Source organism: Xiphophorus hellerii, chromosome 12 (genome assembly GCF_003331165.1).
Source record: "Xiphophorus hellerii strain 12219 chromosome 12, Xiphophorus_hellerii-4.1, whole genome shotgun sequence".
NCBI lineage: Eukaryota > Metazoa > Chordata > Actinopteri > Cyprinodontiformes > Poeciliidae > Xiphophorus > Xiphophorus hellerii.
In genome coordinates this window covers 21,233,574-21,247,981 of record NC_045683.1, presented here as the reverse complement: position 1 = coordinate 21,247,981, position 14,408 = coordinate 21,233,574, and the positions used below count along the sequence as shown (strand labels likewise).

Genomic DNA, 14,408 nt, shown 5'->3' with positions numbered 1-14,408 from the left:
ACAATAAAACTTCATCAACTTTAAATGAATACTTCTAAAAACGTTATGCTTAGAAGCTGCAAACTTTTAAGTTTGCAAAAGAAAACATTTATTTTGTTGATTCATAAGATATTTGATGTGATCTCCTTTTGTTTCCATGTTTAAGTGGTGTTGTTGGGGTTTCATTATGTTGATCACAAGAAATCGTAAGAAGAAACATGTTTGGCCTTCCTGTGATATGGATGAAGTCCTTCATTCCTTTCACTGCTCACATGAGCAACTCTCCACCAAAAGAGTTCAGAATCAACATTATCTCCTGTAAAGCACCTGAAACATAATTGTGTTTTGTGTTTGGGTGCTACTGCTGAACCAGCACACTGCGGTACTGTATATTTTTCTAACACACCCACATGCACCATTGTTCTTGCACAGATAATAACGTGATGTTTTTCTTATGGTACATAAAATGCCTGCAGCATTTACTGTGTCTTCACTCTGCAGCAATATCAGCCTATTTGCTGCTTTTTTGCCTTTGCAGGTTTAAGCCAAGTCTTTGGAAAAAGAGGAAATATCTGCTAGCTCAGGGACTTCCCGAATGATTTTGTCATTTTCCTGTTAATAAATTGCAAATACACATACCTTAGCATTTTCTTAAAATCTAACTTTTTGCAAAATTGCATAGCAGGAGTCCTGTAGAGCCACTAAAACCACAAGGCATGCATTTAAAAAGGCATTAAAGTAATAACCTTCACTGTTATTCATTTTAAGTCATCATTTCCCTTTTGTGCTTCTACTTTTAGAATAGTACTATCCTACAAGGTCAGAGACAAGGCATATGAAATAGGCACACATACGTTTTCACAGACAGTCTTTCCTGTGTTGCCCTGAATTGGTCATAGCTGTGCAGCATGTAAATGGACTGATTTCACCCTCTGTGGGATTCCAACAAGTGACTGATGCTCACACTGACAGAGCCTCTGAACGACATGTACAAGAGCAGCAGAACAGTAGAGCGTGAATCATTCGCCAGTCACAGCTGTGAAGTTCAGATAGTCCGATACTGCCTGTCTCTGAACTAACAAGAGTGTTACCACTATCATATTGAAAATGAGCACTAAATGTCAGGTAGCAACAAAAACAGCTACAGTGCAAACTAATATTGAAAAAGAAAACGCATGTGTGTGTTTTATTGGCGTGCGAAAAGTCAGCAGACAGTATTGCAAAGAGTTGGATACTTTATCTTGTGAAAAATGTGCTTTGAATTAGTAGTTTAACTATTTAAAAAGTATATACACCACAAACTTTTCTCAGTTTGTCTCATTAGAACCTCAAACTTCATCTTATTGTAATTTTATTAGAATTTTGTGTGATGGTCCGATACAAAAGGACCGACAAAGCAGCATAGGCTACACCTGTAAAGTTCCAGGAAAATGATAAATGGCTTTTCAGATATTTTTCAAGTGAATGTCTATTTCTCTTTCACCCCTAAATAAAATCCCACGCTGCCAAATGCCTTTAGAGGTCTGGCTTTTAGTTGATGTTTGAATCAGTTTGTTATCTTGCATAATTCACCATGTATTTTAACTTTAGCAACTTTTATATTATCTATTTATAGTTTATTAATTAGTCGCTCTTTAAGTTATCAATGATCAAAGCAAGTACTGCCACGTGTTTTGATATTTTTGTTAATTTTTGTTACATTTTATCATTTATCAATAATATTAAATATGCACGATATTTGCTTGAGTGTTTTTGGTCAATTTTATTACATTATTTTAAGTTTTTTTATAAAATCTAAATATATGACCCATGTTTCCTCGCTAATCTACCATTCCACATCTCCTCTTCCTCTATAATTAATGAATTTTTCACTTTTTATTGTTGATTGTGATAATTTTGTTTTATTTGTCTATTTATTTGATTTACTCATTTTGATTATCTCATTGTGTGTCTAGTAGTTAAAGGTCTGCTCTTCTGTTTATAAAACTCCATAAAGCAGTTCTAGTTACATTTGACTATGTAAAAGGTCCTCTATAAAGTTTAATTGATTTACGGTTTCAATCTAACAAAACGATTAGCTGTTTTCTGAAGGCGTCAGAGGACATTCTTAGTGAGCGGCATTGTGAAGACCAAAGAACACTTGTGAAGGGTTCAGGCATCACATGGTGGAAAAGTTAAAAGCAGAATTAGGTACAACGTCTCCAACCTAGAACATGTCATGGACATGAGTTCAATCTATCATCTGGAATGAAAAGAGTTCATGTGGGAAAATCCATCTGTAGAACAATTACTAGTTTAGAACAGCAGATTTCTGTTTGTTGTGCTTGTTATGAAAGCCATTGTCAAAGTCATGTAGAGGATACAGCAGATATGTAGACAAGAGTGTCCTAGTTGGAGGTTGTATATGTACTACATTTCAAAATATATCATGTTTTCACCTGATATATTTGAAAACAGCTTTGTCCTTTTTATCTGTTAGATTTTTAAAATTTCAGGCTATTCATTTTTTTGTAAAACATAGGCACAAATTCCATTCATCCATCTGTCCGCCCGTCCGTCCATCCATCCATTGTCATCCACTTATCTGAGGTTGGGTCAGGGAGACAAAGGGTCAAGCAGGTAACCCTAGACATCCCTCTCTCCAGCAACAACCTCCAGTTCGGTTTGAGGATCCCAAGGGGCTCCGAGGGAAGACAGGATGTATTGTCCCCTCCAGCGAATTTGCTTCAAATTGCTCTTTGCAGCTCCAGATATTCATTATTACTTGCACAACCAATAAGGTTTTAATTTGGCAGATTTCCAGTAGCAAATAAATACATTGTTACATTGTTTAAGAAGTGACATGGGAAAATAACTACACATCCTATCAGTGATGAGAAAAACCTCCACAGGAAATGTAATTGTGAAACGCTTTCCTTTTTTTCTATTTTGATGATTGCTAAAGAAAAATTATGTTTCTGCATAGGCACATTTCATTTCCATCCTCATTGCAAAAGGTAGAATAAACAGGACTGTAAGACTGGGCTCCTTTTAGCATTACCAGTCAACTGCTGCTGCCAAAAATGTAGGAAGCCAATTTTTTTGTCCAATTATTGGACTATTGACGCCTCTTTTCACCCGCTCCCCTGCCTATGAGTGGTGGGGGGTGGAGAGTACAAGATGGCCATGTTGGCATCTCAGAGTGCGCTATAAATAATTTAACATAGAATCATCCTTATATGTTTAATTTGGATTAAATATTGAAGAGAACTCTCCAGCCCACGGTGTTCCTCAACCTTCCTGACAAGAGAAACTAGGAAGGAGTTCGAGGAACATTAAGGAAAGTAGGAGTGATTTAAATGGACTGCGAGCTGGGGGAGGGAGAAGAAGTGAAAAAAAAAGAGCTACAGTGCAGAGATAAAGACACAAACAGAGATGCAAGGAGAGAACAGTTCATTATTGGCAGGGGAGCATCCCTCTGTTTACTGTGCAGTAGAAAAAATCTTGACAGTTTAGCGTTTTCCCCATAACAAATAGACAAGTAGTTTTGAATGTTTTACACTTATGTTCTCAACATGAATGCAGTGCCAGAGATTTGTGGGAGTTGACCTTCTTCAAGTATTGTCCACGAAAGGATTTGGAGAGCTCAGTGTTCTGGAAAAGTGTTCTTGCTCATGTAGTGTTGGCCATTAGTTGTCTGTGAATGTGTGGCAAGATCAGTAGGCTCTTTGGCTATCAAATGAAGATAAATGTTTTATAATGAGCTTGATCCACTGACGTGTGAAGTTCAATCTGTGCAGCATGTTTAAAGTTTGTACATTACCAATGCTGAAGATGCAGAAATCTTCCTTCAAAGCTGCGCCACAACGAGAAGGATTGCACCGTTCTTTCCAGTCCAAAGTCAAAGCTTCATCCTTCTTTTACCTCTTTTGCATAAAACAAACCTCCTTTTTTCTTCTTCTCACTTCATCTTCCACATCCTATTGAACATTTTCAATAACTGTATCTCTCTATGTTTGTTTTTAACTGAAATTACAGTGTGGACGTGAAAAGCATGCAGGTTCAACACAAAAGCAACCTTTTCTTGTCCACCACATCTGTAAACCTGCTTGTTTGCAATAACTGCTATTCAACACCTGTGTCTTGGACGAAACGGAGAACAACAAAAAGAAAATCTGTCTGTTTACATTTTGCGCCCCTTCATTGGCGAGTCTCTGGGGGACTGTCGAGATTAAAGCAGCTCAATTGCAATGTCACAGAGGATATGCTGCACTTCCCCTGTGATAACAGGTAGACCGTACCCGAAGAGTCACCTTGAGGGTGTAATTACATAAACTGAACAGTGACGACGAAGACAGAAAAAAGGCAAAGGACTGGATGGTCCAATAGTAAGGTTGCGTGGGAGGAGCTGTGAGATGAGTGTCTGCAACAGATGGTTGGAGGAATAAAAGGGAATAGAGGTGTCTGTTTAGAGGCATATATGGGAGCTAAAAATAGACCCAAATTTGAACATCTTCTGTAATTATTGTTCTTCTACTGCACAATATTAAATTCTAGTCCTGAAGGCAACCAATAATACCCTGCCAGTGTGCGTGTGTGTTTTAGGAAACGTGTGTAGGGAAACTCCCTATCATAAAAACAACAGGGAACAATGGGCAAATAGCCGGAACAGAAATCTTTATTAATGAAAACTTATTGAAGAACAAAAATCCCCTTAAAATTAAGAGTAAGCTAGCAACCACATCCCCCTGAAACTGTCTTTTTTTGTTCCCCTGATCTCAAAAGAATATTACAAAGATATATGCACATGGTTTAACCTTTAAAAGTCACTATGTGTCAGGACAGATAAAACAGACACAAAGTGGCATTCTAATGAGGATTTTATGCTCATCCTTGTTGACCTCACGACGTCAAACACCAAAAACAAGGATGCCGCCTCTGTCAGGGGTGGGAGGTGTTCTGTGCAAATCCTAGGTTTTAAAATATCAAATTTATATTCAGTTTTTTCGTTTTACTTTGAAAGGAAGTCTGGTGACAAAACCACAGTACAGATGGACAGCCAATAAAGAGTGGGTGGACTCTGTCACTTTGCTTGATCCTCCACATCCCTATTTTTCTAACTTCTTGCATTCAGTTAAAGTGATGCTCAAGAAGCAGAAAAAGCAGAAGGGTTTACTCACTAAGACTATTTCTTTTGCAGTGGTGATTCTACATAAGCACACCTGAATATCCCCCAATGTCACCATTCACTGTAAAATGTTAACCGTACACTTCAAAGTAACACCTAACAGTAACACCTATGACTGGGGTGTCCAAAGTTGGTCCTCAATGGCCTCTGTCCTGCATGTTTTTGTTCTCTCCCTGGTGGTAGTAACAACCTCCTCAGCATTTCAGTGTTTTTGCAGAGGCCTGCTAAAGATCCATCATTTGAGCCAGGTGGGTTGACCCAGGGAGAAGAAGTAAAACATGCAGTAAAACATGACCTACGAGTTCAACTTGTGTTGTTAAAGTTGTATATTTTTTTCTGAAGTGGCATCTACTGTTTCAAATGAGAACTGCAATGAGCATGGTGCATCTGAATCATCCCACAGGGGGCAAATGCTTTTTCACCCTTGTGTATGTACCGCAAAAGTTACATAAACATTCCTAAAAATGCTAAGGCTTATACCCTACTGGTCAAACCACACATGCTTAATCTGGACTCTTCTCATGAACATGTTGCCACTTGTTCACACCCAAAGATTTATTTTTTTGTATCAATGTCTATAGTGTAAAAAGAGAACTGCAGTGTGTTGTGAAACTAAAGCAGCAGCATAGAAGGCAACACCATTCACATGAACACTGAAACTGACTGGGAAGACCTATGCTTAAATATGTCAGACTAATCTCTGCTGAACTTCAAGCAAAGAGATGCTGTATTGTGTGTATAGACACACACATGCATATGAAAACTCACTCATATTCTACCACCTGGGTTTTATGGTGCCAAAATGTCACTATTCCTTCAGAAAACAAAGCAACATCCCTTCAGCATACACATGGCATACAAATGATAAATGAGACGACTGCTGCTTCGTGTGTACAGACTTAACCCACAACACTGCAGCATCTCCCAAAGGGAAGGAACCATCGCAGACGCAGAGCCTGCAGATTCCTGAAGCTCCACAAAATGAAGCTATTCAGGAAAGGGGGCGGGGCCGGGGGCTGCAGGCATGGAGGTGGGAGGAGATGGATGGATGTAGGGATTAGAGGAATAGCTCATTAGGTATTCAGAACACACATATTCTTCCATACAAAGCTTCCCCAAGGTGCCTTTCACACATTCATATATAGGATCATGTGCCCACACATGCATGCGTGCGCCTGCATGTGTGTTGCAGCTCAGCACTGTAACAAACAACTGTGACTTCAAAAGCCCTGAAAAACTGGGGAATTCCTCAGCTTCCCCTCGCAGGTGACTTCACAGCATCAGTGGATCATCCAGCTAAGTGAAGCTTTCGAGTACATGATGAGGAAAATATTTTTTTTTCCAAAAATCCCTGAAACAGCACACACACAAGCACGCACACACACCAAATAAAGAAGAATGGTTTATGGTGCCGGACAGAAGCAGGAGTTCCCATTCATTTGATACCCAATTTTTTTCACGCTTTTCTTTCAGCTTCTTAGATTCCTTCATCTCAAATCCCCTCATGCCCTCCTCTCATCGAATCGACTGGATTTCAGCTTTGTGATGTCTTTTTGCCGTGGAGACTGGAGACAGTACAAGAGACCGGTGTTTTGTGCAGTACACCCAATCAATTCTCTTCTCTCTTCTTTCCTCTTCTCTCCATCAGAAGCAGTGTTTTTAGTGAAAGAGTTTAATACAGCAAAGGAAAGCACTCCACTGGCTTCCTTATTGTGATTGAATTTTCTTTGTGCTGTAAGCCTTCATGCACTTGCCAAAGCAACAATAGGATGGTTCAAGAGGAAAGACACTTATTGGCACTTCTGCTGGTGTGGAAAACAGACATTTACTTGTATTCATTCCTGTCTGTCTTTCTCATTTTCTCTCAGATAACAGTTTTCCGGATGGGCTCTGAGGGTCATCAGGACATTGACCTTGCCATCCTCACTGCATTGCTCAAAGGTAGGTCAGGGCATGTAAGTGTGTGTGCTGGAGCTTGAGTGTCTTCAATTACACTATGTCCCCCAATCACTGTAGATATTTGGAGGTTTTTGAGCAATAAATTTTTCATCCTAGCAATTTTTTTTCTTTTTCAGAAGCGTTCTAATTGCACTCCAGATTTATGAAGAGGCATTTTCTCAAAAGCCTTTTATTCCCAAGGTGGAGCTTTATTTGGAAAGAAAGCTTCTGGCCTTCTCAGGATGTGGTTAAAGTCAAAAATTCATTTGATATAAAAGCTTAAACACCCTTGGTAAAATGCCAAGATTTTGAGATGTGAAAATGAAACCAACATAAATAGTCTTTGAACCCTTTTACACCTGTAACCTGTTAAATTGAACTGTGAAACAAGCAAATTTGTTATTGGAAGAGATGTCAAAACATTTAAAATGCATCTTTTTAGTGCAGGTAATGGGATTTGTGTTGATAATGATGGCATGCAATCCAAAGTGGTGTGACCACATACTATTTACTTTAATGGAATTGGATTGTTGCACTACCAATAGATATACCAAAACTGTAAATTTAAAGTACAAAAAAACGCTTTCTGACATACTGTGACCCTCGCGTAACTGTGACCTGTTCATGCTAAGATTTTTAAAAAAATGTTTAGAAAAAATGGACTGTAATTGAAAATTTGTTGTGGTATATTTATAAAAAACTAAAACACTTTTGAGCAACAAAACCAAGGATGCCAACAAGAATAAAATCTACACATAACGAGAAGCAATCACAAAACTGGACCAAAGAGAGGGTGAGGTTAAAAAACTGAAAATATACAGAGGGAGCGATTAAATAGAGACCAGATGTGATCACTGACTTAAAAAAAAGTCCTGGCTTAATGTGGAAAGCAAAGGACAATATAAAAAAAACTGTCCAGAAAAAATTAACATAACTCACAGACTGGAACACCTCATGTATGTGGAATAAAAGTAAGCATCTTATGATGTATCTACTGATGTGCAGCATCTTCAGCTTTAGGAGTCTTTTAGCAACCAGAATGGAGGGAAGCTAGTAGTGAATTAAATTTTCTATGGTTTTAGTGTGAGATAAAAAAAATAATGACTCCTGTAAAATCATCAGTTATTGTGATATTAGCTGGTCATTGAGATAAATGATTATGGGAAGACATGGCCGCAAGTTGCAAAAGTCTCTTCTGAAGAATGCATTCGTTTTCTGTTTTTGTTTGAAAATTACATTTTTGCGGTCTGGAGATACTTTGGAAGAAATCCAAAAAGGATCACCTCAGAGCAAGACCACTATTACTGATGGGCTCACTGTTTCCCCTTCATGACTTTACACCATTATCTCCTGCAGCAGAACACACACATAATGCCCCCATCCCTGTATGACACAGTAGGGATAGTGTTCTTGGAGTTCCACTGTTTCCTCCAAAGGTAATGATGAGCATATGGCTAAACACTTTAATTTTAGTTGAGTCAGACCACAGGATGTGCAACAGAGACCTTTCTGTGATCTAGCTTTTTATGTTTTCTTTCCAAACATCTGGGAATTGTATGTAAGAGTTAAACAGACTTGTGAAGGTCCACATTTATCTTCCTGATGTCTTGACTGATATCTTTTTATTTTCCCACAATTCCATTCAAGAAAGCATATTTTGCTTTTAAATATATTCACATGTTTGCCTTTAGTTATCTTCACTTTTGTAAGTTAAGCTGTCAGAAGTCTTTATAAAAGCCATGATGTTTTCATTTGAGCTTTTTTTTAACTTGTTGAGAGGCATACTAATATAGTATATTTACATATATCTCTATTTGAAGGAAACAATAAAAATATCTCTGAAATTATTCTGAAATTTTGAAAACAAAAATACTGTAATCCTAATTTACCACAGACAGGAATAATCAGAGTGACTATTGAAGTCCACTCACAGTAGAAAATCATCTTGGACTGGTTGCATAGAAATGTATGAGAAAATATAAAAAACTCATTTCTACTGAACAGGATCTAGCCAAGATTGTCTGCTCCAGTCATTTTACCCAAACAAGGTAGCGTGCATAATCTAGTTTGAGCACTTGGCCTTTTCTTTTGCATCCAGAGATGTTCAGGAAGATAAAACATTAACTGGCAGTTTAAATAAATTCTACACACTTTAACAAATTATTTACTACTGGAAATAAAGTTGATAAAAGTGTGCACAGTTCAACTAAACCTGTACTGCTCTGTGTTCCCACACATTTCCCAGGGACACACACACGCACGCCCACACCCATGCACACACACACCACTGAGGAATCCATACTTCTGATTGTTGCTCAGTAGCTTGTATTGACCATGGTTTCTCTGGTTTCCTCTGGGACAACGGCTCATTCCTTTTCACGCTCACATTTGTGCACATAAATACAGACTGAACAAACGTATGCATGGGTACAGAGGAGCAGCAGGTCCTGTGAGGCTGCTTAGCAATTCAGTGCAAATGATTGATTATCTCAGGAACTGCACTTCAGGAAAGCACTTCAGCCCACAGAGGAGGAAGACACAAACTTACAGTTTGTAGAAGAAAAGTGTAAAAGAGGAATGTGTTTTAAATAATTTATGTGCAGTGTTGATGGTGCATGATTTTTCATCCCGTTTTTCGCTCCCTGTTTTTAAGCTCATCCCAGATTTATTCGCTCTTGTTCCTTTAGTTTACATATGCTTTTATTCCACTCACATTCTTTTCATATTATCTGTTGATCTAACCCTCATTTTTGTTCTCCTTTTCATCCCTTTTTTTATTTTCTCTCGTGCGAATTGTGGCAGGGATGGAATTCAGATGAACAAGCAAAGGAGGATCAAAGACAGAGAAAAGAAAGGAAAATTATATGAAATAAATTGGGAAACTTAAAGATAAGAGAAGAGCTTAGAAAACACAAACTTTAATGGTCAACACTGTGACAGACAGAAAATTAACATGCAAGCCGTGTTCTGCTGCACTGGAGTCAATTGGAGGTGTAAAATGAAATCCCTCACATCTTGCATGAGCGCTTTCTAAAACACTGGATTAGATTTGTTTGCTGGGGTAGTAAGCTGCTGCCTGCAGCTCAGCTAAACAGAACAGAGTCAGACACATGACTTGAGGAGAGAACAGACCAAAAGTAAGAGAAATGATTTGAGTGCGTCCTCATGTGTGTAAGAGATTGAGTGATTAAGGGAAGTGGGAAAAGAGAAGAGTTGGAAGGACTCACTGTGTAACTTAAAGGTGTGATTGATGGCTGACTGTTTGGCTTGCATCCTGAGGACTGAGTGCGTAAAGTTAATTCACTGCAGCTCAGAATCCCAAGGGAGGCACAATGAGAGTGTGACTGTGCTGATAAAGCAGCACAGTCACACTGGTTTTTAACATAGACATTTCTTCGCTAAAGCGCTTATTAGTAGGTGTTGCGTCTTATTAGTGGGACTCTGTCTGAACTTGTACCAGTAAGCTCCAGTAATTCTGCTCAGACATTTAAGCCACAGGGAAAGCGCTGTGTGAAGTGATAATGTTGGTGTGCTCATTAAAAATCACCCATAGTTGCGTTACAGTGGTTTTCTTAGATTTCCTTGCTGTGAGGTCATACGTTTTAACAAGAACACCAAATTGTGGTTTTGGTTAATGGAGACTTAAGTGAGTCAGAAACACAGTGAAGCAGCGACATTTTCACTATGTTATTCTGAGCCCTTATTCCCCCAAAGCCTTGCAAAAGCATTCCCATGGATTTTTTTCAGCTTCTATATATTTATTTACATATTATTTATTTAAATTTATAATTGTAAGATGCCAGGAAAATATTACAAGATTTTCATGTTAAAAAAAAGGATTTATGAATGAACATATGAAAAGTTAAAAGTGGGCCTTTATTCAGCCCCCTTTACTCTCAATCCAGTTCAGCCAACTGTCTTCAGAAGTCATCTAATTAATACTTATCCATTTGTGTGTTATCTAACCTCAGCATAGACGCCTGTGAAATCTGCTAGTGAACAAACAACATCATATTCACAAGAGACATCAATAGGTGATGAGGTTTAGGAGAAATTTAAAGTAGGGTTATAAACCAATGTCCTAACTTTTAAAAGTTTTTAAAAACACTGTGCAAACCATCATTTGAAAATAAAGAGCATAACTGCAAGCCACTTAGACAGACAGGCCAGATGAGAGGGCATTGATCAAAGAAGCAGCCAAATAGATTCATAGTATCTCTGGATGAGATGATATGTCAAAAACAGACATTAGTGACCTTTGACATCTACCTAAATCAGGATATTTTCCACCTGCTCATAATAGTATGATTCATATTTGTATTGGAGATGATTTCTCAAACACAGTCCATTTACTTTAGCAAGACCACAGCAGCGAAATAAACAGACTGATAAATACTGTTATCAGTATTTATCTGATTGCAGATAAACAGCTGTAGTATTGTAACTCAACATTACAGCCGATAATCTCATTACACCCTATGAAATATTATATAAATGTAACATTTGGGGTTTATTGTTAATATGGGAAAATTTGGATATGACTACATACGTATATCAATATAACTTACACAATATGTTTCTTTCCTCAATCTGTTTCCTTATCAGGATAAATTCTTATGACCATACCGTTGTTTCCTACACCAGGTGCCAATGCTTCAGCCCCAGACCAGCTGAGTTTGGCTCTTGCGTGGAACAGAGTGGACATTGCACGAAGTCAGATCTTCATTTATGGACAGCAGTGGCCTGTAAGAAGCAATAAATGCATGAAAATCTTCAGCTGTGCTCAGTGCTTCCAAATAATTTTCACTCATATTGCTGTTAAAGTTTTTAAGTTACTAACCGTACATTATTTAAATGAAAACTTTTTCTGCTTTTATTTTTAATATTCTTTACTTAAATCACAAAACAACAAAAAAAGATCACTATGACTTACTTAAAGGATAAAAAACAAGCCACTTTATGCAGTTATCATGTCATACCAGATGATTTTTTTGGTTCTTCACTCTCTGTAGGTGGGTTCCCTGGAACAGGCGATGCTGGATGCCTTGGTTTTGGACAGAGTGGACTTTGTTAAGCTGCTGATTGAAAATGGTGTCAGCATGCACCGCTTTCTCACGCTTTCCAGACTGGAGGAGCTGTATAACACGGTATGATAATAGGAACAAATGACATAGTGTCACCACAGTTTTTTTTTTTTGTTACAAATTCTTGCCATAGCAACTTTTTCTCTGTTTTCTAACAGCGACACGGACCATCAAACACCCTGTACCACCTTGTCAGAGATGTCAAAAAGGTACGCCTGTCACTGCCGTTTCAGTAGCTCTGTAGCTGCTCAGGCTCACTGGATGCTAATATTGTTCACTGGACATGTTTGACTACAGAGGTTCAGCTGCTTTTTTGTGGTGTGTGTGTGTATATATGTTGTATATGTCTATGTTTGTGTTTGAATACATTTGGTAGATCTAGCTGCTGTTACCATCCATAGAGGCCAGCTTTTCTCTTTCAGCTGGTTTTGTGCACTGCCTTGGCTGTGTAGAGCTTTGCACGTTTTCCAATCCTCGTGAATAAACAGCACAAGTATCACATATTGCTAAATCCACAGGAGCTAAGGCGGACGTAGAGAAAAGAAACACTTTACACACACTCTGTATACAAAAGACACATCTTTATTTTGTCACTGATATTGGATTCAATGTTTTCTATTATAGGTCAGTCAGATTTGTGTTAAATATCGCTTTATGTTAAATGCTAAGATGAGACAGATTTCTTTTAAATTTATTTCTATTTCTTCAAAGTTTGAAGATTGCATACTGTAGGAGTGTGTTTTCAAACTATTTGGTATGCAGAGGCGTTTCATTCAAAATTAATTAAATCAACAAATGAATAATAAAATTAAAAATTATCATTACTAAATGAATAAGTACTGCGATTAATAAATCAGTTATCCATACTTTATCAAATGAATAAATGTCCTCATGAGATAAAACAAATATATATATATATTCTTTTTTTTTTTACATTTCAGTTGTATTTATTTGTTTATTTCAGTATGGTGTATTATTTATACTTTATAATAATTCTATTTTTTAAACAAAATTATTTTTAAAAGAAATTAAAGATACTTTACATGTTTTCAGGCCAGAATAAAAAAACACAACTAGCTGCAAAAATTTTTTTAAAAAGGAAATGCTGGCAGTTTTTTTTTGTTAACATTTTTACAAGATTTCAGATTTTTCTGAATTTATTGAAATGATTTAAAATGTCTGACAACAAGACTATTTGGGAGAAACTGCTGAAATCTGTAACAATAAGCTCCCTATTAAAGTAATTAGTGTCTGAATATTTCTTCTTTTTTGATTTCATGAGTGCATATATGAATTTCATCAAATATTTTTTTTAACTTTACAGTATTTATTTGTTTATATTTGAATGAAACAGCTCTCTATAATTTGGGAAGGTCCTGATAATTATTTTATGGCTTTCTAGACTTAAGACCAACTAATTGTAGGCACATCTGGGCAGCCTGAACTGAACAGTATGTCTATGTTGCCGCTCAGAGAAGACAGGTTGTCTGTCTCACAGAGAAATGTGATTTGCTGGTAAATGCACACACCAAAACAAGAACAACTGTAAAAAGAGGCTTTCAAATGTATTATAATACTTAAAAGATTTTACCAGCGTGAGCTGAAAGGCCTCAGCAAGAAACAAGCCATTAATCCTAATGTAACATATAAAAGCCAGATTTTGGTTTGTAAATGCTCTTGTAAAAGAGAAAGACTCACATTTTTGGATACATGCCCTGTGGACTGATGATACAAAAATTTTGGTGTTTATAGTCATAATGGCCACAGTTACCTTTGGGGGAAATGGGAAGCTTCGAAGCCTGAAAACACCATTCCAACTGTGATTTTTGATGTGGCAGCATCATGATGTTTAACTGTTTTACTGCTGGAGGGTCTGGCAGACTTTACATGATACATGGCCTGATGAAGAAATAGTATGTGAAAATATTGAAGCAACATCTCAAAATGGCTATTTTAAGATGTTGTAAAAAGCTTGTGGAAAGAAACCTAAAACATATGACCCAAGAAAAGTATGAAAAAACAACTTCAATAAGCAAATGTATGCAAACATCTAAGTTGGAGTGGAATTTAGCAAACAAGTAATTTTAGTAATCCTTTCTGACCTGAAACAGGAAATTTGCAGTCTAATTTAATTTCAGACAGTGGGGAAAAAAATGGTTATGATCCGAGTGCTGATCAAGAGTAACTCAGTAGATACGGTTTATGTTTTATTAAAAGCAGTTGAATCAGTTTGATATGAA

The 14,408-nt window shown here is 37.3% G+C and overlaps 1 protein-coding gene across 18 annotated transcripts in view; it reads left to right on the top strand.

Annotated features, from left to right (window-relative positions):
• Positions 1–14,408, top strand: part of trpm3 (transient receptor potential cation channel, subfamily M, member 3) — a 151,266-nt gene that overhangs the window by 103,328 nt on the left and 33,530 nt on the right. For all 18 annotated transcript variants that reach the window (XR_004341297.1, XR_004341298.1, XM_032579398.1 and 15 more), the window contains exons 9-12: positions 7,015–7,087; positions 11,729–11,829; positions 12,097–12,231; positions 12,327–12,377. Coding sequence is in view for 16 of the 18 variants with exons in the window: in XM_032579398.1 (XP_032435289.1) it covers positions 7,015–7,087; positions 11,729–11,829; positions 12,097–12,231; positions 12,327–12,377 (360 nt within the window). In the remaining 2 variants the exon portion in view is untranslated. The remainder of the gene's footprint in view (positions 1–7,014; positions 7,088–11,728; positions 11,830–12,096; positions 12,232–12,326; positions 12,378–14,408) is intronic.